Source organism: Hesperophylax consimilis, unplaced genomic scaffold (genome assembly GCF_061612785.1).
Source record: "Hesperophylax consimilis isolate HC1 unplaced genomic scaffold, BYU_Hcon_1.0 scaffold_46, whole genome shotgun sequence".
Classification (NCBI taxonomy): Eukaryota; Metazoa; Arthropoda; class Insecta; order Trichoptera; family Limnephilidae; genus Hesperophylax; species Hesperophylax consimilis.
In genome coordinates, this window is record NW_028301276.1 from 155,768 (window position 1) to 183,277 (window position 27,510).

Genomic DNA, 27,510 nt, shown 5'->3' on the forward strand with positions numbered 1-27,510 from the left:
TGCAGAGTTCATTTCGTTGACGTTTTACTTTGAAATTACTATCAATATCTGCTGTTTGTGATTGTAAAATGCACGTCCGGGTGAGGTTGTGCGGTAAGCCCGAAGTTATCGTCGTAGTGCCATCGAAACTGACAAAAATCGAAGCCTTCAGAAAACTGTTGGATGAAAAATTTGGTCTTGAACCAAGTTTACAACGACTTTTGTACGGGGGGAAACTGGTAAGTAACATTTATTTACTTTATCTTTCTAAACATTAACGAACGCTTTGTTTTATCGAAACATGTCGGCATCTCTTCTTAGGTTACTATGTAGGTATTTCAAATGTGTAATGCTCACAATGGAACGTCGATTAACATTCCGCACGTGTATTTTTGTCTGTACGCGAAAATCAGTGCCAGGAAGTAATGCTTGCAAAAAACCGGTCCGAACGATCTTTGACGGAAATATATATAATAATTGTAATAATACTTGAAATTTATAACGATGTTTTCAAAATATTTTGGTTGGTTTTAGGCATTTCACCCTGAAAAGAGTGCTTTGTCAAAATATTTTGCTAATGACATCTAAAAATTTCTTTGTTATCTCTTTAGTGTTCGAATCACTTAGGTATATATGGACCTCATAAATCAGACAATGAACAAGTGGTACTTTCGAACATCAAAGTATAGAACGCCAATAATAAGACCCCAAATGAATTGCTCAAATGCCTAACCTATTCTGTAATCAACAAACCGCCATCGTCATATTATTCAAAATCTACATCAGTTAATATTTTTAGAGAACAAATGAAACCATGGGTAAACTTCGGTTTTCCCCTCTCCAAGTCCTCCATCATTGCGCAAGAAACGTTTTCCACTATCACAATTGAAATGGGAGAAATACAAATATTATCAAATTATTCATAACCTGAGAATCTTTCTTCAACAATACAAAAGACTGTTTCTATACAAGCCTGTTCGTTTTTCTATAATAGACCTAAGCGGTAATTATACTGATAGCTACAACCAATACCATCCAGAAAGCTCAATTTTAAAATTGTGTGTACGCATATCTTAATTTGTAAAGAGGCCAAAATCTACACAAATCTATTTCTCTCTTCTAAAAATGTTTAAACAACATGTTTATCATGTACGAATTTTCATCTGTGACGCCATTTTATATTCTCCATTTGATAAACCAAACTGTCATGTTTTCAACATTTGTTTTAACATTTATAATTATTATTCAATTGTTATGTTCTAGCATTAGTTTTAAAAGTAAATTTTCTGAAAGGTAATCATAATTTTGCTTTGCCTTTCAATTGCGTTTACAGCAGATATCCTGAACGATATTGCTCCAACATGCTCTCATTATTATTATTGCAACATTATCTTGCTAGATAACAGTTTCAATTAGTTTATGATTATTGTATTGTGTTGAAGTTAGTAAAATAACAAAGACATGCCATGAAAACAAACTTGCCCAAAAATTATTATTTAAGTTCATTTCATGAATGTTTGATGTAGCATTATTTGTCTTATTTTTTTTAATGATATCGATTTTATCAATGACTAGATGACCTGTACCCAGTGTTGCTCGGGCACTTGTAAACAGTTTGGGGTAAAGTTTTGAGGTTGTGAGGCCTTTTTAAGATATACAATTCCGTAGTACCTTATTTTCATGTATCTTGTAAAGTTTAGACCCGAAAATAATTTTTTAACGACTTTATTACAAAACATCGACTTTTCTCTATATACATATACTAAAAATATAATATACATCGTCACCTTAAAGCAATAGTGAGATATCTTGAAAAATGCTGTTCTGAGATAATAGGACTTTTAGGTTTGCGTGAGCTCTAGTAGCATCAAATTAACTAATCTTGCAGATTAATGATATAGTATAAGAGAGGTAAATTATTTAACATCAACACAAAATTGTAATAATAGAAAAATAATTAATTTTTTCATACTAATTTTGACAAAGTATACGTAAATCTGGAAATATCTCACTGTTGCGTGGAGTGTTTGGTAATCATCTCAAATTATCTCAGTGTAGCATAGTAATAATATTACGAGTTTAGATGGATAAATGAATTAATAATTGTTCCTCGGGAGATTTTTTCAATGTGTACGACTGCTTCGGGCTAATAATTGCTTTAAATAATTAATAATTGCTTAAAATAATTAATAATTCTTATTTCTGCATGTTTTTCCATGATGTTTATAATCATAAATACATTTTCAACGGTACACACCCACTCACTCCTATAGTTTGTCAATACGACAATTGACGATAGTAAGGTGGAATAAAAATGAAAAAAATATATATTTGTGCTTATAAATTTATTTATGAGAAGCGTTATACAATGTATGTAACAAAAATAACAGAAAAACCTTAAGGATAAAAGTATGTAACAAAATTAACAGAAAACCAAGAATAAAAAGTAGGTATGTATCAAAAATAACAGAAAACCTTTAGAATAAAAAGTATGTAATATTTTTTACAGAAAACTTTAAGAACAAAAAAATAAAACAAATATGTGTTGATTCCTTTTTATTCGGTTTTTTATTCGGTGGAATTGTAGGTGGAACTGTATAAGCTGGTCCTAGAATCATACTATTCTAATTCAGAACATTCTTTAGTCGCTCTCTCACATTAATGCTCTGATTAAATGGATCCTCGGTGTAGGTACTTTTGTATTTGATAACTAACGATTCGTCTTTAGTGATCTGTAAAATCGTAACTTTATTCCAAATACATTTATTTTTGTCCATGTTTATTGAGAAATTTTTTCCAGTCTTCTCACATACCTTCTTCCAGTCAATGAAGTCCGTTGTTTCCATTTCTGTTAACTTATAACGTGGTTCATTCTTCTTGGAACACTTTATTATCATCGCTAACTCCGTTGGAATAAATATTAGGCCTTGTTTTAAAACCTTGACCTTTTCTCTGTCGATGCAAAAATGAATGGAGTCTCCTTTGTTCTCTGAGTGCCCAACAATTAGGTATATATGGGTAATGATTTGAATATCAAGTGTTCATAGTGCATGCATGTACATAGAAAATAAATAAAATTGTTTTTATTCTGTGCCACACAGTTATCAGAATAAAAGATCACTTCCCGTTTCCCTTGGCAAAGGTCTTTTAAAAATGTGTACACGCAGGTAGATATTTCAATTGCGCATCTTTTAGCTACACCCTCATGCCGCATGTAACAATGGCCCTGTCGTATTTGGTATTGTAAATACAGAAGTTATAACGTTTAACTTGCTCTTATAAAAAAAATAGATATATTGCCATTTGGCAACGGCATAACGGCTTGAAAGTCATAAATGGCAACTACAGTATCATCAGTGGTCTTGGTAATGTTTTTATCTTTTTCTTGTCGAGATAGCTTTACATTCTGAATGTGTTCAGAATATTATTATTTTTTTTAATATCTCATTTGCAGTACTATAGTTGTATTATACACAAAATCCACAAAGGTTATTTTTTGGTTAAAAAAAATATATATTGAATTTGGTATTGAATTGTATGTAGAGTGTGTAACATAGAGATTACCTACCGAGACACACTTCTATTTGTACAAATTGTACATCTTTTGGATATTTGGAGATCCGAGATGATCCTGCACGATAATAGTGCGATTCCACTCTACTAAAGCTGTTGATGTGATTCATAACACCATCAACTAAATCATCCTTTTGCAGGAAGCTGTCTGTTTTCTTTTTTAATGCAGTGCTTATGGTATTATTGCTTATATCTAAGGTTGCCATAAAAAAATCTTACACATACGTATTTTATGTCCATCTCTCTCAAAATAATAACCACTATTAGCTAGCATTCATGGAATCATAAATATTAAAATATTTTAATCGATCAACTTCCAAAACACATTCAGAACATTTGTATTTACAATTAGTACACAGTACAGGCTTAATTTGTTTTGCTCTGCGTATTTTTCCTGACTTTGTTACATACTCCTGACCAGTATTCACCTTCAGTTTATTTATGTTTCTCTTCCAAGATCACCCAACTTGTTGAAAACTATAGAGCTACAATGAGACAATAAATTTATTTCAGTATTTTGAACGACCTTTTGAAAGCAACAGTGGGATAACATCAATATCTCAGTGTTGCTCTGAGTGACCGAACATTTCAATACTGAGATTTTACTTGTAACACTGGCAATTTTTTTTTTACAAAATATCCCAGTAATGCATAATGTAGAGCTCAAAATTTTACATCGAACTGCATACTTAACTCAAAAGCGTATTTTTCGAAGATATCCCACTATTGCTTTAAGGTGACGACATGTATTATTAATATATAAACCTTCCGGAATAATTTCTCTAAATGATGGTGAAAATCAACAAACAAACCGACAGATGCAGATATAGATTTTGTTTTATATTATTTGTAGATAATGGTTCTAGTATTTAATAGGTGTCCCGGACACACTTAGATATTGCCCCGAGTTTCTGCAAACAGTCTTTATTATTACTAGGTACTCCCGGACTCACTTAGATATTGCCCCGAGTTTCTGCAAACAGTCTTTATTATTACTAGGTACTCCCGGACACACTTAGATATTGCCCCGAGTTTCTGCAAACAGTCTACAAAAATAGTCTGCAAAAATAGCATACACATGTATTTTAGTGACCAGATGCATTTTTATTTGGTATATTTATATACGGTTGACATTATTTGCATATCGAGGTATAAACTGTGTGAAAGGATGCAAGGTTGATGGAAATGTAATGAATAAGATTAAGAACGGGACGCTTAGATCTTTGGATATGTGGAGCGTATGAACAAAGTAAGAAATGTAAGGAGAATGATTGACCTGAAAGTGAATGGTGGAAGAAGTTGGGATCAAATATTCATACTCTAGCCGGGTCATGTCAAGAGTCAGAATGTATAATTCAAAAGAAATACATTTTGATTTTTAAATAAAGCATGTCACAAAGAATGACTAAAAAACAACGATAAAAAGACTAAATTTAATGGCCACAAATGAGTATTCTCCTTCCTTATATATTTTTTTACATTAGCACCACACAGGAGGCCCTGAGGAAATAAAATCCCTCAGGGCCTATGTCATCTTTGGGGATGCTTTGTGGAAAAGGTATGAGGGGTGGCTAAGAATCTTGGGATCAATGAGTCCAGGAGTGATGGACGGATGAATTCGTCCCTCCCTCTGCGGTGCAAGGAGATGGGTTGAGAGAGGAACCTCCCTCAACCAGTCTCTCGATTCGACTCACCACACAGTAGGTGAGCAAACCCATCTGCTGCTAAGACCTAGGCAAGTCTCACCACATAAACCTGGGCACCTCTGCTAATTCACCAAACGAACTAATTGGGGTCAACCAGTCTCTCGATTCGACTCACCACACAGTAGGTGAGCAAACCCATCTGCTGCTAAGACCTAGGCAAGTCTCACCACATAAACCTGGGCACCTCTGCTAATTCACCAAACGAACTAATTGGGGTGATTATCCGATAAATGGTTCCCGGGGCAGCGGTACCCATAACCGTCTCCCTTGCCCCATAAATAATTTTTTAAATTTTGTTTGTTTTTCACCCAGCTCGATGATGGCTTCTCCTTCCACGACTATAACATCAAGATGAATGATGTGATCCAGCTGATGAAGAAAATCGCCCCTCCTCCTGAATCGGAGAAAAGTGATGAAGATTCTAAATCTGAAGCCGAAGAGAAGGCTGAACCGAAACCAATTAGATATATTGGTAAGGAGTACTTTATTACATGCAACTTACTTTCTATTGTAGATTCCTTACATATATTGGTAAGGAGTACTTTATTACATGCAACTTACTTTCTATTGTAGATTCCTTACATATATTGGTAAGGAGTACTTTATTACATGCAACTTACTTTGTATTGTAGATTCCTTAGTTAATGTTTTTTGTGTCCAATGATGGTTTTACCACCGCACAGCATCTATTTCTATTTTGGATTCCTTAGTTAATGCTACTTGTACTGAGTAATGCTTTTACCACGGAATAGGATCTCTATCGATTGTGGATTCCTTAGTTCATCCTTAAAAATAAACTATCCGCGGGAAAAAGTGTGAACTCTTGAAGAAAGATTAATAATTGTCGATGAAAAAGAATAAAATTCTGCTGAAAAGGAAAACGCGTTGATATAGCCAAGAGTTTTTGAAACACAACATTTTTATATAAATTCATTAGTTTGTGTATGAAATATGCATCTTTTGATATAAAACATTTAACATAAGAATGCAGCTTTTTCTGTATTCCTGCATCGCTTTTTATTGCGAGCAGAATGCACCACTTCAACAATTACCAGGAACAGGATTACATGGAGATAAATGATGGACTTGCCGAACGTCATAGCGGTGCTGCCAGGGTCTCCTACCTATGTGAGGTGTCAGCGCTTTATTAGCAGCAGATACATACCTGGGCGCTGTTGTTGGATGGGGTGGACTCTCTTACTGCAGCAACTGGTCCAGTTCCTTCACCACCTAGGATTCTTGCTGCAGAGTCTCCATCTTCTATCTTCGTAGAACGTCACAGCGGTGCTACCAAGGTCTGGTATCTGTGAGAGGATAGTGTGTCAGCGCTTTATTAGCAGCAGACACACAGCGCTTAATTAGCAGCAGACACATACCTGGACGGATGACGAACCTCGTGCTGGCACTGTTGGTGGACGCGGTGGACTCTTTCGCCGCAGCAGCTGGCCCAGTTTCTTCACCACCTAGGATTCTTGCTGCAGAGTCTCCATCTTCTATCTTCGTGTCACCTGTTCCTATATTTCATTTTACTTAACTTAACTTCACTCTATTTTTGTAATATTTATATTTTCTGTAATACCTGCATCAACTGTAAAGCGCCCCTGAGGTGATATCTCACAAAAGCGGCGCTATAAAAATTATCCAATAAATAAATAAATAAATAAATCCATTGGTTTTCCGCATTCATAGTTTACTTGTACAGGTCCCTTCAAAAACGATAGATAGTGGTTTCACCGTATTTAATAAAGTGGTTTTCAAAGTATTTTTATTCAAGTCTATTTACATAGCGATTGCTTCAAGTGAAAGTTTATTTTAAATTTTGTTTATTTTTTAGATGCTCCTAGCAAGCTGTACAGAGTAGGCGACTTGGTAGATGTAAGAGAAAGAGTTCACAATGCCTGGTTCGAAGGAAAGATTATTCAAATCGTCAAAGACCCAGAATACATCTCAAAATCCAAACCGCAAACCAGCAAATGCAACGGAACTCCCAATAAATCTACCAGAAATTCACTAAACAAAAATGACACAGCTAAAAGTTCACCAGTTAAAAAAACACCAGAACGAAAAGCTAAAACTTCTGACAAAAAAGAAAACGGACTCTCTAATTCAAGTAAAAAAGAAAATGAACTTAATACACCATCTAATTCCAGCAGAAAAGAAAACGGACTTAATAAGTCATCTAATTCTGGAAAAAAAGAAAATGGCGTTGATAAAATTGATCTAAATTCGTCGAGTGCAAAATCTAGTCCGTCTCCTAAAAACAAATCTCCCAAAAGGGGTATAACTGACTATTTTTCGAAAGGAAAGGTAACACCGCCAACTACTAATGGTTCAAGTAAAGAAGAAAGTAAGGAAAACGGACATTCTAATGATGTAGTGAAGAACACTGAAGATGATGAAAAGATTGCGGTTAATGGAAAGTACGATGAAACTAATAGTGCAGGTGATGAAGTTAAGAGCGATCAGGAGAATGTTCACAATGATAGTGATGAAGAAGTGGGACTACTTTACAAGGCTCATTTTGACGAGTAAGTAATTTTAAAAATCTTGCAGAAACTTAAAAAACAATTATTTTCTACTGTTACATAGATATTACTCAACTTACTCCGAGATGTAAACTACCTTTTTTTTGTTGTGATGAATTTTTGAGGTATTACGCAGTGTTGCACTTCCTCTTTTAGCCAACATTTCAAACGGTAGCAACAGATGTAAAGTTGTCTGGCATAATACCCCAAAAATAAATCACTTTATGTAATTAATACTTTTGACCGTGAAAATCTCAAATCTAATCTTTTTTACTTTGATCATAATATTTGAGAAGTATGTGGTACCCGCACTATGGCATCATGTCTTATTAATATTTCACATTAATAAAGTGTATTATTCAAAGATCCCTCATCCGGAAATGACGTGGTGTGCCGAGAATAGTTTCATTTTTAAAATTGGGTAAAACGAAATCTTTGATCTCCTGATGGCAGCATCTATATAATGTTCAATATGCCAGATTTCTATGCGATGTTATACTTCTTATGAATAATTTGTGACAGAATTGAAAACATTGAAAGTAAATAATAACACATATCCCTAGGCAATTTTCATTGAATTTCACTTCAAGTTTAGATAAGGACAGTAATCTTATCACGACAGCTGCAGTATTTTGAAAAAAAAATATATAAACCGTAACACCATTATGATAAAAAAAGTTTTTGTTGCAACAGATGTTTAGATATCTTTAATCTTTGTATCCACACCGACAGCTGTTACGCTGTTTTGGGAGGGTTGATTAAAAACATTAAAAAATTGGAGTTCAACAGGCATAGGAACCAGAAATCTGTGGATTTTAACTAATGAATAAAAAGCATTGCCTATTCATTAAATTTAATAAGCAGGTACATATTATACACTTTGTCTTGGAAACTGGTGGATCTACATCACATTTGGAGTCGATTTTGTATTAAATTTTTTTAGAGTAAATCTATTCCTAAATTAGAATTTTTTCGGACATATTTGAAAAAAATAAATCACTATGGGTTTGTTATCAAATGCCTTTTGAAATGCATCATAACTTAGACCCAGCTCCAGAAGTTTTTTTTTCAGTTCTCTGTGTGATGTGGTTTCCCTATCGTCCTATGAATATCCGGACACCGTGTATATATAATTTTGACTTGCTGTGTTGAAAGAGGTTAACTTATATGTAAATAATAATAAATAAATAAATATCTTTATTGTGACAAATTTTCAAACTATAACTATAGAAATACATGTAAGACTGTTTTGTGTACATTGGTTTATAAATTAGAAGAGTATATAATTTTATCAATGGAAATTAATATATAAACAGTAGGTAAAATAAATGTAAATAATAGAAATGTTAATGTAGTTATATGTTAAGGTTTATCATAGCCCGCCTCACTAGGCTTAGCCTGTGTTGAGGCAGCTATCTACCAAGTTTATTTATAGTACTATAACATACCTACAATTATATAAAAATATGAACACTCAATAGTTAGGTAGCATCAATATCAATACATCATATACCAAGTTCGTTTCTAGTCCTAATAATATACCTACAATTATATGAAAATACATACAATAATTAGGTTGCATCAATGACTGCGAATTTGGATGAGTGCACCGGTAAAGGCCCTATCATTACTTTTAATCCAAATTTTTACGCTTTCTTTGAAATTTTTTTGTGAATGACATGTTTTTATTTTATCAGGAAGAATGTTATAAAGTCTAGTCGCAAGATATCTAAAATTTCGTTGTCCAAAAGTAGTGTGCGTTACAGGAATTTGAAGTAAGTCTTTGTTATTGCTTCGAGTACAGCGAGTATTAGATCTTTTTTCGTAGTATGTATGTTTATTTGTGTATAGGTGAGCAGTGGCGGTTTTCTCTAAAGTGCGTTTGTGCGGCGAACCCCCATTAAAAAGATGAGAAAATACAACAAACTTGTTTTATAATAATATAAGCACATTATAGATAGCACGCTATTAAAATTTCGCCTTCAAAACCCGCGCCACCGAAAAATACGATACCTATTCCAAATTTGTGCGAGTTGAAATCCGCGACAAACTCTTCATACAAAATAATCTTAGCCGGTACAGACCCTATGACGGTGATATATACAAAATTTGGTCTTTCTTTGCAAAAATAAGACAAACTGTGTGCGTCGAACACGCGTTACGATATCACGTGACCTCCGAACATTGACGAATGTAACCGAACAACCCGAGAACTTCGCGGCCGACGTTTGACCTTTGAACCATAGGGATGCAAGTTAAGTGTTATTTTTTTATGTTATATTATGGTATTTAACTTTGTAGTCATTTTTGTACATATTTTTGTTTTCTTGTTTCTGCATTTCTCCAACCGTTTGCTTATGGCATTTGTAAATCTACTACCTATTGAAGTAGACCGATTTTGATTACTGTTTTCGTATTTTTTTTTTAGATAAGTCGTTATATTCCTTAATTATATTTGCGAAAGTTTCGGCAAACGCCCCATTGTCGTCGCTAGTTATGCAATTTTGTTTATTGTTTTTGTGTTTAATTCGTAGAACTCCATTTAATTTTTTTTTATAAATTTAATTTAGATTAAATTTGATAATATTATTATTAAGTTCTGCAAGTGTTTTAGTTTTTTATTATTGTGACAGCTGTTTCGGCTTACAAGGCCATTTTCAAACTGTGGTTAGTCCACATTGAGACGACGTTTTTATACTATTTCAAATGTAAATTTTGAAGGTGCATACATTGATTTATTACTGGTTACACCGATGACATGATCTATTGTTGGTTAAACCAATCTATGTTTTCCCCTCAGTAAATGGTAATGGGTTCTTAATTATTTACTAATGACTTTATTGCTATGAATTATTTGGGTGCATTATACTGCTTGGGTTTTGTGAAAATACTAAGAAGTGGTGAGTAAATTATTTTCCGTACTTTATTAATTAGTGTTAAATTTGGGTCATTCGTTCGTTTATTGATTTCTAATTGTTCAAGTAAATTTAATCTAATGCCCTTTTTTTCTATATGCAATGGTTTAGGACCCTTGTTGTTAAGTGGGGTATGATTATTCACCAAGAGATGTTCTGCGAATTTTGAGGATGTGTTTTTATTATTATAACATCGTATATGTTCTTGGAATCTAGTTGAGAATGCCCTCCCCGTTTGTCCGATGTAAGTGGCGTTACAATCGGCGTGGTCACATTTTAATTCATATATGCCACTGTTATTGAGTATAGGGATTTTACTTTTATTTTTAAGGCTTGTTCCTAAATTATTGTTTGTTCGAAAAGCTATATTTAAACCACATTTTTTAATTTCTTTTGCAATTTTTTCAGATATTGGGCCGAGGAATTCGAGACATGCAAATTTTTCTATATTTTTGTTATTTACTGGATATATTAAATTGATTTTATTTTTATATTTCTTATTTTTTATTATTTTTTCAATGTTATTTGCCTCATAGCCGTTATTAATCGCGATCGTTTTTATCGTTTCCTTTTCTTTTACATAAGCTTTATTGTCTAAGGGAATGTTAATGAGTCTATGTACCATTGAATGGTACGCTGATAATTTATGAGACCAAGGATGATTTGAATTTGAATTTATTGTTGTATCTGTAAAAGTTGGTTTTCTAAATATTTCAAAGGTATGTTTATTATTACTTTTACCAATTGTCAGATCTAAAAAGTTTATTTTACCTTCAATCTCATGTTCAACTGTGAAGCAGATTTTATTATTAACGGTGTTGGCCCAATTAGTAAAGATATCTAACTGTCGGTTGGTACCATTCCAACATATAAGGATGTTGTCTACGTATCGGACATAATATACTATATGTTTAGCTAAGGGAGATTTAAGAATTATATTTTCAATATAATCCATAAATATCTCCGCTAGAAGTGGACTTAATGGTGACCCCATGGGGAGACCATCATGTTGTTGGTAATATATATCATTGAAAAGGAAATAATTTGTATCTACGCAGATTTTTATGAGCTGGAATAACTCTTTTCTTATTACCGGATTGATATTGCATTTTTCCAAGATATTTTCAATTATTATTAGGCATTCTTTAATGGGGATGTTGGTAAATAGGGATTTTACGTCTAGAGAAATGAATTTACAGTTATGCGGGAGATTAAAATTTTTTATTTTATTAACTAGTTCTATCGAGTTTTTGACACTGTAACGTGGTGAAAAATTTGTTAATTTTTTGAAGATGAAGTTAAGTCTTTTAGCCAGGTTTGATGTAGGGGCGTTAATAAAAGATACTACGGGCCTTATTGGATTATTCGCTTTATGGAGCTTAGGTTGGCCATACAGAGCTGGGGCTCTTGGGTTCATGACCCTTACGTTTTTCTTTGACCATTCGGTGGGAAATATGGCATTGCAATTATTTATAAGGATGTTGACGTTATTGACAATTTTATTGGTTGGATCCTTAGTTAAAATTTTAAAATCTTCTGGTAACAAGAAGTCTTCCACCTTACTGATGTAATCAATTCTATCTAAAATAACGATTGAGTTACCTTTGTCAGCTTTGGTTATAGTTAGATTATTATTTTTAATTTTATCTCTAATTTCTTTCAATGTTCGGGTTTCTGTACTGACAGCATATTTATTTTTATTGTTTATCGATTTTAGTGTTTTTTCTAAAATAACTGCCGTGACGTGTTTTGTTAAATTATTATTTTCCACTTTACGTAGAGAAATTTCAGTGTCGATAGCTAATGATTCTATTTGTTTGGGTGTTACTTCGCTAGGGATTTTATATTTAAAGCCTTTATCTAATAAATTATTTTCATCCGTTTCAAATGCAGTGTTTGACAAATTCACAGTTTTTTTATAAAATTCTATATTTTTCCTGGTGGGAATCTTAGTTATTTTCGAACTTTTATTTTTGTTATCAATCAAATTTTGAAGTTTATTTTGTTGTGTTTTAAATTTTTCAAATATAATTCCGTTAATATGTTCACGTGTATCAAAATCTAGGGTATCAAATTCCCATGCGTGAAGTTTAAATGTTAATTCTGAATGGATCACCTTTATGTAGTGAAGCAATGTGTCCCGTTTCCGACAGCACTCCTTTGTTTCTTCCTTCAGCCATATCCTCTGTGCTCTCACCACAGTGGCTATGGCTGCCGTAGATGTACTTTTGATGGAGATCTGCACGAACTTCGGAATCACATTACACTTCAAGCACTCTTGGTTAAACCACAAATTTTGAACTATTTTTCGATGTTTGAGTTTAAGTCGTCTATATAAGATCACAAGGGTAGCTATATCAACTACCTTTAATTTATTTATTGTTTTTGTGTTTAATTCGTAGAACTCCATTTAATTTTTTTTATAAATTTAATTTAGATTAAATTTGATAATATTATTATTAAGTTCTGCAAGTGTTTTAGTTTTTTATTATTGTGACAGCTGTTTCGGCTTACAAGGCCATTTTCAAACTGTGGTTAGTCCACATTGAGACGACGTTTTTATACTATTTCAAATGTAAATTTTGAAGGTGCATACATTGATTTATTACTGGTTACACCGATGACATGATCTATTGTTGGTTAAACCAATCTATGTTTTCCCCTCAGTAAATGGTAATGGGTTCTTAATTATTTACTAATGACTTTATTGCTATGAATTATTTGGGTGCATTATACTGCTTGGGTTTTGTGAAAATACTAAGAAGTGGTGAGTAAATTATTTTCCGTACTTTATTAATTAGTGTTAAATTTGGGTCATTCGTTCGTTTATTGATTTCTAATTGTTCAAGTAAATTTAATCTAATGCCCTTTTTTTCTATATGCAATGGTTTAGGACCCTTGTTGTTAAGTGGGGTATGATTATTCACCAAGAGATGTTCTGCGAATTTTGAGGATGTGTTTTTATTATTATAACATCGTATATGTTCTTGGAATCTAGTTGAGAATGCCCTCCCCGTTTGTCCGATGTAAGTGGCGTTACAATCGGCGTGGTCACATTTTAATTCATATATGCCACTGTTATTGAGTATAGGGATTTTACTTTTATAAAAGTAAAATCCCTATACTCAATAACAGTGGCATATATGAATTAAAATGTGACCACGCCGATTGTAACGCCACTTACATCGGACAAACGGGGAGGGCATTCTCAACTAGATTCCAAGAACATATACGATGTTATAATAATAAAAACACATCCTCAAAATTCGCAGAACATCTCTTGGTGAATAATCATACCCCACTTAACAACAAGGGTCCTAAACCATTGCATATAGAAAAAAAGGGCATTAGATTAAATTTACTTGAACAATTAGAAATCAATAAACGAACGAATGACCCAAATTTAACACTAATTAATAAAGTACGGAAAATAATTTACTCACCACTTCTTAGTATTTTCACAAAACCCAAGCAGTATAATGCACCCAAATAATTCATAGCAATAAAGTCATTAGTAAATAATTAAGAACCCATTACCATTTACTGAGGGGAAAACATAGATTGGTTTAACCAACAATAGATCATGTCATCGGTGTAACCAGTAATAAATCAATGTATGCACCTTCAAAATTTACATTTGAAATAGTATAAAAACGTCGTCTCAATGTGGACTAACCACAGTTTGAAAATGGCCTTGTAAGCCGAAACAGCTGTCACAATAATAAAAAACTAAAACACTTGCAGAACTTAATAATAATATTATCAAATTTAATCTAAATTAAATTTATAAAAAAAAAAAAAAAAAAAAAAAAAAAAAAAAAAAAAAAAAAAAAAAAAAAAAAATGCAATTTTGTGTTTTGTCTTCTCCAGTTCAGTTCTCCATCTCCACTATCTCCAGTATTCTTTCGGATTTCAAATTGAAAGCGTTAATAATTAGCAACATACCTACATTGAGTGCTATAAAAACATTAAACAATTTAATTCCTATAAAACTTTTCTCATTATCTAATAATTGTGTCTAGGTAAAGTGATTTAAAAACAATAATATGTAGGTACCCCTCCCACTAACTTTATTTAAGTTGTGTGACTGCTGCCGTATTCGACTATTTGACGAAGGACAACAGTAAGTAAATTTTAATTAGATATGTTTATCTTCTCTTGAATTTCTGAACCCCCTGTTAAAAAGACCACGAACCGCCACTGTAGGTGAGTGAGTATTGTTTTTGCGTATGTCTGCCGAACATCAAACACATTCATAATTTTAAAGATCAAGTTCGAGTCAGTAATTAGAGGAAGCCTAAGAATTATTTTTATAATAGTTTTCTGTGCCCTTATGATTGGGTCTAGTGCAGATGAAGTTCCACCTCCCCACGCTATGATACCATACTCAATAATAGATTGACTGAAGAAGTGCATGGTTTTTCTTATTTTGTTTGCAATACTTTGAGTGTGAAGATTCCATTTGAGGTATGGATCAATGGTGAGGCCGAGGTACTTTATTCAATTCAATTCAATTTGTTTATTCCTTTAAAAACATTACAAAATTACATTTTATTTCGTTTTTAAGTATATTTGTAAAATTGTATTACATAATAGTTAGCGGTGTATAAACTATACCAGCATCAATAGAGCTTGCCTTTTAAAGGCAGCTTCACCGATGCTAAATATGTCGATATCCGAATTAATTCTGTTCAACAGCAAGACTGCTCTCCCCACCGGCATGACCATTGGCAAGTTAGTCCTGCAGGCCGGGAGATAAAACAGTCTATGCTGTCGGTGACGGAGATAACCATCAGGAACATAGAGACTAATACTCTCCATGATAGTCGGATTTACTAACCATCCACGAATCAGTTTGAAGAAGTGTGATACAATATGCACATCTCTTCTGACCCGTAGATGGTTCATACCGAGCATGCCCAAGAGAAAGTCAGTAGGATAGAGCCACGGGTAGTAGCCATACTCCCTCAGGTAGAGGAATCTCAGAAATTTCTTCTGCACTCTCTCCAACATGAGGGAATACTTCACCTGATGTGGGCTCCAAACCACCGACCCACTCTCAAGCCTACTCCTAACCAACGCAATGTATAGCACTTGGAGAACCCGGGTGTCTCTAAAATTCGTCGCAGTGCGTAGGACGAAGCCCAGCATTTTCAGTGAAGCACTACACGTCATTTCGATATGAGCATGAAATGTCAGCCTACTATCAAACATGATGCCAAGATCTTTCATAGTGGAGACACGTTTTAAACTTCGGGCATTCATGGTATACCGGTAAAACCAAGTATGACGTGCCCTTGTGAAAGAAAGAATGAAACATTTAGAAATATTGAATTCGATCCGATTCCGTTTACTCCAGTCAACAATTCTATTAATGTCCGATTGGAGTCGAATGCAGTCTTCTAAAGTTTTAATTTCCAAGAATAGTTTTAGGTCATCAGCAAAAAGAAGTGACCTGGAATGCAGAATATTTTCTGTAATATCGTTAATAAAAATTAGAAAGAGGAGCGGTCCTAAATTAGAGCCCTGTGGAACGCCTGAGAGTACAAGGAATAATTTTGACATGAATATTCCATGAGATACAAATTGCTTTCTTCCAGTAAAATAGCTTGCAAAGAATATGAGAAACCGTAAAGAAAAACCTAAAGTTGACAATTTATTTAATAATATGTCATGGTTTACGGTATCAAATGCCTTCGAGAAATCATTATATGAGCAATCTACTTGGTAGCCCTTATCTAAAGATTTGGAAACATAATCTGTGAGTACCAGTAGGTTAGTATCTGTTGATCGACCTTTTCTAAACCCATGCTGTTCCGATATTAAGAAAGGCTCTACTTGAAACAGCACATGTTTATGAATTATCGATTCGAATAACTTAGCCGGGGCGGAAAGTATTGCCACTGGCCTGAAATTTTCGACAGATGTCTTGGATCCACTTTTGAAAATGGGACAAATTTTTGAGACTTTCCAGGAATCAGGAAATATACCAGTATCTAAAGATAGGTTGAATATAAAACTTAGTGGCATTTTTAAAAATTCAACACATCCTTTTAAAAAAAATACTGGAAGAAAATCTGGCCCAAGTGAATGTGTATGTTTCATGTTATTAATTGAAGATTTAACATCTGATTCGTCTATATGACTTATATCAATGTTTTGGGCTCCCTTCACATTCAACTTGGAAGCAGAAATGGGATTTAGTAATGGAGGCTCATTACTGTACACTGATTGGAAATGGGTTGCAAATGCATTGGCTACATCCGCTCCTCTAACTTCCCGATCACCATGCATCATGATGTCTGTTATACCACCATCCTTGCGCAGTGATTTTACGTAGTCCCAAAATGCCTTGGGATCATGCTTGATATCACTCTCTATTGAGTCGACATACGTTCGGAATGCTATATGAACATTTCTTCTAACAACTGCTCTGAGATTACTGAACATTTCATACTCATTTTGGTCACCAGTAGCTTTCCATTTTTTATGGTGAGCATGTTTTTTCTCAATGCTCCTGATGGTATCTCTAGTGAACCACTTCGGATATCTACGTCCACCTCTGTTGGGAGGTTTCCTAGGGAAGCAAGCGTCAAATACATTATATATACATGAATAAAAATGGTGTAGCGTCTCATTAACGGTATCGAATTTAGAAAGTTCATGCCAATCTAATTGGCTCATCATCTGATAAAGTTTGACAAAATCACCCCTACCAAAAATCCATCCCCGCAAAGTGCCGTCTGTAGTTTTAGGTAATTTGGTAGTCTTCGGAGGCTTTTTACAAGAATACCGGAACTCTAATGCGGGGTGATATTTGTCCTCATATACGAGGGGAGAATCGCTATGTATGACATTTAATTCAATGTTACACAAAACGAGATCCAACATCCTCAACTCAGAATTGGGAATACCATTATTCTGGGTGAGCCCAAACACTTCGCATAAAAATTTGAGGTCATTTTCAACATCCTTGCCGCTACGCGCTGAATGGATGTTGAAATCTCCCAAAACAATAATATTCCTTCCTCCGAGAAGATCCACGTTTTCGTGAAACTTGTCGAAGAATAGTTGATATGTTTCCAGAGTTGATGCCGGTGGAAAATATATTACACATATAAAAGTAACAAACAAATCGATTGTAATTTTTATCCACAAGTCTTCGATGTCAGCTTCCAGATCAGGCATGTGTTCGGCCTTAAACTTAGTTTTGACAGCCAAAAGGCAGCCTCCGCCTTGTCTGTGGCCACTACCACTATCTCTGTCTTTTCTGTACACTTGAAAGCTGTCATCGAATAACTCCTGGTTGCACACACTGGAGTTCAGCCAAGTCTCAGTGAGCCCTATTACATCGTAATTGTTTACCAAAACGTTAGAATAAAATAGAGAACATTTAGTTTTCAGTCCCCTAACGTTTTGGTAAAAGAAATGAAAACTATTGTACTGTCAACTAGGTTTAAAATTTGGTAGCCGTGGTGTAATTACCTTATTGACCCATTCTTTTAAGAACGAATGCTTAGGCCAATGCTTAGATTGCAGTAATTCTGCCACCGCTGACCCGGGTACACCGATTTTAAATGACGCATATTCTCCCCTCGTTTTGATTTTTGTTATCTTAAATGAGGAGATACTGACAGATTTACTTATTGTTTTGAGGTGCGATGTTAAGTCATCTACTGTAGTCTCTGGATGCAAGGGGTAAAGATGGAAGTATTTCACTTCCTCCTGGTCCTTTTGACTACCTCGTACGGTGATGGGACGCCGTTTACGATTACGATTAATCAAAGTCCAAGGTTGACTTCCTGGAGTTTGACGTAAGGGCGGTGCATCTGCTTTAGCTCCATCGGGCGGAGGCGGTGCATCCACATCAGGTCCGCCGGCCGGGGGCAGCGCATCACTATCAGATGGCGTGGAGGTAGGCGCTGTGGAGGTAGACGCAACGGGTGTCACATCAGGAGTACTTCGGGATGAAGCATAAGCGGAAGAAGATTGTCCCTTGTCTGAAGCGTTACTCGTTTTTTTCCCTCTTTGGGAGGCTTTTGCAGCCTGCGAGCGGGTTATTATTTTTCCAACGGCCAAACTTGTAGGGTCATCTGAGGTACGAGTCGGCTTAGTAGACGGGGCGCCGTGCGGGGGGAACGGAACGGAGACACCGGCCCCGGCGGCAGTTGCAGTTGAATTGTCTGCGGTAGTAGCGAGCGGGGGCGGTGAGGTGGCGGTGACGAGGGGCGCTGGCGGGCCGAGTGTGTCGCCTGTAGCGTGAACGGGAATCTTGTGCACACATGTACCTGTAACCGCAGTTTCACTATTGTACAAACTACCGACAATTAGTGGTGACGTTTTTAGAATATTTTTAACAACATTCAACTCACTAGTTAAATTGTCCACTTTAACAGAGAGAACTTCGATGGCCATCGTTAGCAAACGAAGCGCATTCGTTTCCTCGTTGATATCCATTAGGATAAACTTGTAAACTTGTAAATTATTTAATAAATTAAAATTACGGCGCGCGGCGAAAAACACGTACGTCCTGCCGGCGAATCTAGAAGGCGAATCTAGAAGGTTTATCTGAGCAGTGCGCTCAATGTAGGGACACTGACAACATTCTTCAGAATTCAAACATGTGTGTATTCTAATAGAGGCATCGTCATGAGGTTGACCTGTAATATTAATGCTTGATGTGATGTATTTGGTTTTCTCGGCATTCAGTGTGAGCGTATTTGTATCCAACCATTTTTTTACAATGCTTATGTCCGTTTCAGCTTTTTTGTAGACAGCTGGCCAAGTGTCAGCTTCAAACAGAAGAACAGTGTCATCGGCAAAACTAACTATTTTCCCCTGAATATTAATGTTACATAAGTCGTTAATATACACCAGGAACAAAATCGGTCCTAATATGCTTCCTTGTGGTATACCATAATTAGTTGAGCAGGTGTTGCTTACTATGTTATTTATTTTAACTTGTTGCTTACGCCCATTAAGGTAGCTTTTAACCTTTTGAACGCGTTAATTTGCTCCGTTTTATCTATACCCGTACGCGGTACATATTTTCAAATACCTATGCATGCAATTAAATGTCAAATTATAGCATTCTGGCATGATTTATTGGACTATATAGACGAACAGATTATTCTCCATAATATGAAAACAAATCCTCGTGTGTCAACACTCTTAGATGTTTATAAAAACAAAAACATAAAATTTCACACAAAGACGTACCATATCTTTTGAATGTGGTCCCGCCATTCACTCGGCGTCATAAATAAACCACTCTCGGTGTGTGTGTACTTAGGCCACTGTGTTTATAGACACAAGTGGGACACCATGATCACTTATCATTCTTAGTTATGAAAAGTTGTGAATGACAAACTAGTACTAACGCCATCCGTTGACAAAAATGTAAACTAAAGGACTAAAAGGCGCGAAGAGGCGCACTTGGTTATCGATCTTTTTTTATGAAATACAATTTTATTTTTGAGAAATTCTTGTAGATGTCAGCATCGTGATAGTTCCATAAATGTCCAAGTGAGCAAGAAATACATTTATGACGAAAGAGAGCGGGAATATCGGCTGTCAAAGTTGCCGTATCAACTGTTGATACAGCCGCGTGTGAGTATAGACTTTTTGCCGTAACAACAGTTGATACGGCCGCGTGCAAAGAGTTAAAGAATTTAAGTTCGTTGTCCGCAATACCGATTTTTTCAAGTTTATTTGTTAATTTACTGTGCGATATGGTATCAAAGGCTTTAGATAGGTCTAAGAAGATTGAAATACATTTTTTGCTTTTATCAAGGTTTTTAACAATGAAATCAGTGACAGCAGCAATAGCGTCTGAGGTACTCTTGTTTTCTTGAAACCCGTATTGATTTTCTGAAATCAGTTTATGGCTCACGAGAAATTTTACCAACTGTGCATTGATAACCTTTTCAAATACTTTAGATAGACTAGTTAGTAGAGTTATTGGTCTGTAGTTGTTTATGTCTGTCTTGTTACCTGTTTTATGTATAGGAATAACAATACCTTGTTTCAGGTTTGAGGGGAAGTGGCCCTGAGTGATACTAGAGTTTATTAAGTGTTCTAGGGGCAATGCAATTTCCGTAGACAGCGTTTTTAAAATCTTGGTTGATAACCCATCAACTCCGGCACTAGACGTGTTTTTTGGGGAATTAATTATTTTTAGAATCTCTTCCCCAGACACTGTTTGAAAGTTAAATCTTCTTTGAGAAAATTGGAGTCCTATTTCAGAAGTTTGAGCATTCCCACAATTTGGTAGACGAGAAGCAAGATGTGACCCAATATTAATAAAAAAATTATTGATGTGATCCGCAACGAGCTTTGGGTTTTTTGAGGTATCAATAATTTCTCCATCAATGCAGAGTTTACTTATGTCTTGTTTGTCTTTAGTATTTTGTGTATTTGTGGCTTCTCTTAAAATTTGCCATATTTTTTTGGGATCGTTGTTGCTTTCTTTGATTTTGACTCCGTAATAGATTTCTTTTGCCTTTCTGATGACGTCACCGCACGTATTTCTGTATCTTTTGTAGATGTTTATTGCTATTATGTCATATGGATTTTCTTTCACTTTTTTGTGTAGTGCGTTTCTTCTACGAATGCAGTTGATGATTGAATGACTTATCCATGATTTCAAGGGTTTAATTTTGTTTGGAATTTTTTTTGACAAAATTGTGGCATTATTACTTAATTCATTTTTCAGAAAGTCAACAAAATATATCCATGCATCATCTGAGTTTTTTATTTGGAAAAGCTCTTGCCAAGATTTATTTTTAATTGAGGCTTTTAAATTTTCAAAGTTAATATTATTGTATAAGAGACTGATCTCGTCTATTTTTTGTGGTGTCGGATTGCAAAGTGAAGATTGTTGTGTAGTGATCTGTAATTGTTGATTTGTAAATGATGCTTTTGTTTTGTTTATTAGTTTTGACCATTATGTGATCTATACATGAAGTTGATTCATTGACTATTCTTGTTGGTGTATTGATGGTACTAATTAATCCATGGAATTCTAACATGTTCAGGTAGTCATGACATTGGTGATGTGAATTGTTTGGGAGTATGTTGATATTTAAATCTCCCATAATTATCAAATTTTTAGTATGGGAAAGATTGGATAATATGCTATTAAGACTATTTAGAAATGGTGTAATATTACGATTCGAAGGAGAGCGGTATATTGCTAGAATGCAAGTGTCATTATTGTATGTTATTTGCAAACAGTTCGCGCCAATAATGTCTATTTCCGTTACAATGGGGTTAAGATCATTTTTTGTGTATACCACGACTCCATCGTTCTGGCTATCATATTTTGTCGAATTGAAGGAAGAGTAGTGATTTATTAATTTTGGAGTATAAATGTTTGACAACCAACATTCCGTGAGAATAATTATATCAAAGTCTATATTAAGGTGGTTAAGCTGTATCTGGAGTTCGTTAAAGTTTTTATTAATTGACCTAATATTTTGGTGCATAATTGTAGTGTTTTTTACCCCTGCTATAAGATATTTGCAAATTTTGGCATCTGAAGTAGTAAAAGGGTTGATTTGATCACCATGTTCTGCATATATGCGATTAAAGTTAATAGCCATTATAAAATTTATATTAAACAAAAAAAAAGAATTGTTTAATTCCCTTGAATGAGAACTCCACTAATCCGTGGCCATCACTGGGGGTTTCAACCTTTCATTGCTAGTGCAGGAGTTCATTATTGTTACAGTGCGAAAATAAGCATAAAAAATATGACTCACCAATATTGGGGGAATCGACCCAGTGAATGACCGGTAAAAGTGGGACTCTCAATCAAAGAAACTAATCAATTTTTTTAAGATCATCCGAATGTTTGATGTAGTGTATTTGCCTGTCGCCGTCATTTTTCCTAATCATTATTTTACAGTCTTTGTACCAGACATATTTGAAGCCCATTTCTTTAGCCCTTGTTTTAGACCTTCACAGAAGATCTTTGAAATAGGGACCAAGGATTTCACCAACAAAAATCTTCTGGAATCCGTTTCCTTGTGCTGTAATTGTATTAAGTTGCCTTTTGTTCAGTAGAATTTGTCGTCTTTTTTGGGGGTTAGTAAATTTGACGTGGAGTTTTGGGGGGACTCCAGGTCGTCGGTCCGGAATTTTCTTGATGTCGAGGATGTCATCGCTTTTTAATTCGATTCCTGAGACTGCGGCCACCCGTTTAATCATTTCTGCAGGCTGCTCACCCTCTTTTACTTCGATCCCTGTAAATTCAAGGGTGTCTTCATGAGTTACTTGCTCCACTTCTGCCAGTCTGACTTCCAGGCTCTTTATTATTCTGTCCTTTTCCGTTAGCTCCTTTCTCATTAATTCAACTTGCGAAACCAGTTTGATAATGGTCTCCATCTTAAGATGAATGTCATCGTACTGACGCCTGATGAAGTCCCTTGTGTTTCTGGTTTCTTGATTTTCATCATCTATTTTCTTTATTATTGCTTGTTTAAATAATTCCAATTTTTTTTCCATTTTCATCTCAATTTTTTCCAGCAGATTGTCGAAGTTTAAAACGTAGGGCTCAGATGAAAGGTTAGCAGCTGTCGTTTGTCCTTTGCTTCTCAGATTTTTTTCTGAATTTGCCATTTTGGTAGACACTGTAGGTCAAACACTGCCTCTATTACCCTTTTGGTTGACTTGAGATGTACTGTTAATTTTTCGATTTTAAAATACTGATAATTATTTATTCACTGGTCAATCACTGACAAATCGAACACTGACTTAGTAAAACTAACAATTCTCATCGGATTTGACACATCCACGGGGAAATTTTCTCGCTGTACCAGATTGTTAACTATTTATTTCGGGAGCAGATCAAAACACAGCTGTCACTAGATTATAGGTATTGTTGTTGTATATGTGCCTAACAAGCATGCTGGTGGGAGGCCCCATGCAATTTTTATGCTCCGAAAGCGAGGATTTCTGCCTATCAAAATGCACCAATCAACAGAATGATTCAGCTGCTTATCGATTCCGCATTGACCATCAACATTTTCAATGTCACTTACGGATAATTTAGCAACCATCTTTTGACGCATGTCCCAAAATAGTAAAATTGTCCCCATTTTATACTTACCTCAAATTTGTAATCTTCTCCATAATATATTGGAGTATAACCGTTTTATGGCGAACATGAAATAAACTGTTTCTCAGTAACTTTTCGCAGCGTGTGTTTTGTTCACATTAAATCTAATTGTACTACCTAAACACTCCTCTCCTTGCTGGATACTTTTCCAACCTTCTATAGTTTCACTGGCTCCGGCCAGTTGGGACTCTTGTGTGCTAATCTTTAATTAATTATAATTCAATTAATATTTTGTAACAATATTCTTTTAGAGATGAAGAGAATTCTTTACAGTATTGCAAGCTGTCGGAAATTAGACCGCGAGCAAAAAAAGAAATCGATGTAGAAGATTTGAAAACTAATCAAACGGTACTGCTCAACTATAACATTGAAGAACCTCATGAAAAGGGCTTTTGGTAAGTTTGATTTTATTTTGTGTCTTTATGTGATAATATGAACTTTTTGATACAATTGTATTTTTTACTTGTTTAATTTCAATATTTTTTGTTGTAGTTTAGATAAATTTATTAGGTTTGTTTCTTGTACAGAGTTCAAAGTGCATTATTTTAGTACAAACATTTATTAAAATAATGTAATGTATTGATAATTAACATAATATAGACATAGACACCTTAGGTGTAGTTGTTGTTTGAACCCCAGTCAATTTGATATCGTCATAAACTGCTGATTCTCTGCTTGTTTCATTGTTTGATCAGCCACCAGGCATAACTGCATCAATTTGTAATGTAATAGATTCCCAGCATCGATTTGTACAACTCGCATAACCTCATTTTTAATCTTTCACAATATTTCAGGTACGATTTCACGGTGCACGAAGTTAAGAAATTACGCAAGAACACGGAACTAATCGGCACACTGTTCCACGGAAAAGACATGCCTTTACACAACGTCAAGGTTAAACTGCAAGACAAAGTCTACGCTATCGAAACCGTCATACCCTTGGGCAAAAGAAGTACAGAATATGAAAAATCCATGATCACACCTACAGAAAAAAGTAAGTTTCAATTTTTACAGAAATCACTCTTTATTTACTTTGTACTCTACACGTCTGCCCTGATGATGGACACTGCAAGTCTGTTCAAAGCGTTGATTCAAAAAGAATGGACCGCCATACAACTCTTGCGTTGGCTCACACTCTTTGCTTTACATCCATACGTCGTCTCATACATTCTTGATCATGCCATTTTTTCCTCGGGCATCCCTGACTCTATCTACTTTTCACTTTCCCCTCATATATTCTCCTTACACTCCTTTCTTCATTCATCCGCTCCGCATGTCCAAACCATCTAGGAGTTGAGTCATAGTGATTTATTTTTGGGGTATTGTGCCGTGTTGCGCTACCTCCTTCTTTAGCCAACATTTCGGACAGCATTACAGTGTCCATCTTCAGGGCAGATGTGTATGATGTGATTACACATCTTTCCCGACACTAATGCTGTGCGAAACGTTGGCTTGAGAAAGAGGTAATGCATAATACACCAAAAATATATCACTATAATATTTTGGGCATGAAAATCTCAAATCATATCAGCCTTTCATAACAAGTGTTATGAAATGAACTTTCTTAAAATTAAAACATTCAACCCCGTAATATTTTCTTAAAATCAAGTACTTTGTATTTTTAAATTCTTTCATATGGCCACCCCGTGGTTGCGTTTAAAGTGGGTGTGACTATTATCAGAAGAGGCGGGGCAAAGGGGTCCTCATCTCCGAACGAAGGGAGACCGGCTCTCTTGGATTTCAGCTCTGGTTGCGAGAGGTTGTAACGTGCTCCGCTTTGAATTCGAGACTTGCTTTGCTAAAACAGTGTTTGTCAATTAATTACTAGTACATTTCGATTCATTCTTTCTACAGTGTTTGTCAATTCATTACTAGTATATTTCGATTCATTTTTTCTACTGCCTGCCCCCTGGACGTCTACAAAACTACCTGCGGTATCGTTCCCTGCTTTATTCTATTAATTTCTGTATCTCCTTTCTTCCCAGTAATTTAACTTAATTTTTTCATTCTTTTAACCGTCCACAAAGAGATTTAAGCTTTTCCTACGCGTAGATTCAAAATGCTGTAATATAGGTCTTCATGAAGACATTTACCAGCACCACAATAATAGTGTTTTATTTCAAAGAAGCCCTTTTGTTCTACCCACTTCTAGAAGGCGTATGTTCTCTCTTAAAACCAACGAACTGAAAACACGGAACCCTGCTTGAGCTAGCCAGGTATCCTTAATATTACATTTCTATACGCGGTTCGATTCCGTGGAAACGCATACATCTAACACAATTGTGACGAATCAAATTTCGTCACAAATAAATTTGAACGTTAAACTAAGTATGTCCCGCAGTGTGCGCCCAAAGACAAAGAAAGTGTTGACAGACGGGGGTTGTAAAGAAATAAGTGAGAAGTGCGGGGTAGGGCGACAGGTCCTACGAGCTCAAGAAAGAAAGACAGTCAAGATCGAGAGGGGAGAGAGAGGAGACCGAGACAGGAGTGGTGGTGAAGTACGCGCTCCCCGCCCAGCGGTGTGATGCTGGGCGGCGGATGAAGAAGTTACAGTCGAGTTAGAGAAAGTGATTTTCAAGTGTTGTCCTCCGCCCGGTGACGTAATGTTGGGCGGGAGGCGAAGAAAGTGCGGTGACCAGACGCGGCCGGGAGGGCCTGAGCTGCAGAACTGCAGAAGCTGCCACCTAGGACTTCGGCCTTACTAAGGCCATCGAACAAAATGAACTCAGTGACAACAGTGTAGCTACAGTGAACAATGACAATGCGAATAGTGAAGAAGTAATCCGAACCATATGACAACTAGTTAAGTTATAGATGTAAGTAGATCTAAGTATAATTTAGATTAAGTATTAACACTTGACAAACCCTATTAAAATCGAGACTTATAATTATTAGATGTTCTTAATTAAATTCACCTCCCTAGTCCCCACCCAAGCGATACGAATTGGCGAGAAGGCAGAACATACGAATTGGTAAGTATAAGAACAGCAATATATTTAACCCCTCAGCAACGTAAGCAGATATATGCGTTAAAAATACGACAGCAGTCAAGTACAATAAGCGTGTTTACACGTCAACGCGTGTCTCTCCATAGAAATCGTTCTTACTCCGTTATTATTTTAGTTACATCCCTCAAACAAAAACTAAAAGGTCGATTATAGATCAAGCTACACATCACTACCAAGTTGTCTATGGAAATACAAAACAGGAATCTGCTGACAGTCGCATAATTGACACAAAATTTTTATCCGCGCAAAATGTCTGCCGGTAGCGCCGCGCGCTTCACATATTAAATTTTTATAAAATATTTTTATATGAAATGATAAAAAAATGAGGTGATAAAAGTGTTTATTACACATATATACAATAGAATAAATATTTTTGTTTACATAATCTGTGATTTTAGTACCATTTTCACCTAAAAACATGACGTGAGTCATTTTTAACCTATTTTTCATGTTTCCATTCTAAATTTAAATATTTACAAATGTTAATATTTATTTATGATACAACAATTTGAAAGCCTATTTTGTAACCTTTCTAAAACAGTTTTTACTATTCGGCTCCGTTCAGTAATGTTTCATTTATAGAGCTTTGATTGTGAGGCGGTAATAAGACAACGTTTTCGTGAAATTGACATTTCGGTTAAGACATCTTAGCTTCAAGTTCGCGAAATGTCGGAGGGGTTAAGT

General features: G+C 35.2%; 1 protein-coding gene across 1 annotated transcript; it reads left to right on the forward strand.

The window, feature by feature from the left end:
- Positions 1-27,510, forward strand: LOC149408873 (E3 ubiquitin-protein ligase UHRF2-like). Its single transcript, XM_089650348.1, has 5 exons — positions 1-218; positions 5,571-5,730; positions 7,093-7,786; positions 24,070-24,213; positions 24,613-27,510. The coding sequence occupies exons 1-5, from the start codon at positions 69-71 to the stop codon at positions 25,106-25,108; spliced, it is 1,644 nt and encodes a 547-aa protein (XP_089506474.1). The 5' UTR covers positions 1-68; the 3' UTR covers positions 25,109-27,510.

What these genes read in the sequence shown, in the direction of transcription:
- LOC149408873 (XM_089650348.1), top strand. Translation starts at nt 69, where the DNA reads ATGCACGTCCGGGTGAGGTTGTGCGGTAAGCCCGAAGTTATCGTCGTA. An exon ending in TACAAGGCTCATTTTGACGA is followed by an intron (nt 7,787 to 24,069) that starts GTAAGTAATTTT and finishes ATATTCTTTTAG; the next exon opens with AGATGAAGAGAATTCTTTAC. An exon ending in CCTCATGAAAAGGGCTTTTG is followed by an intron (nt 24,214 to 24,612) that starts GTAAGTTTGATT and finishes ACAATATTTCAG; the next exon opens with GTACGATTTCACGGTGCACG.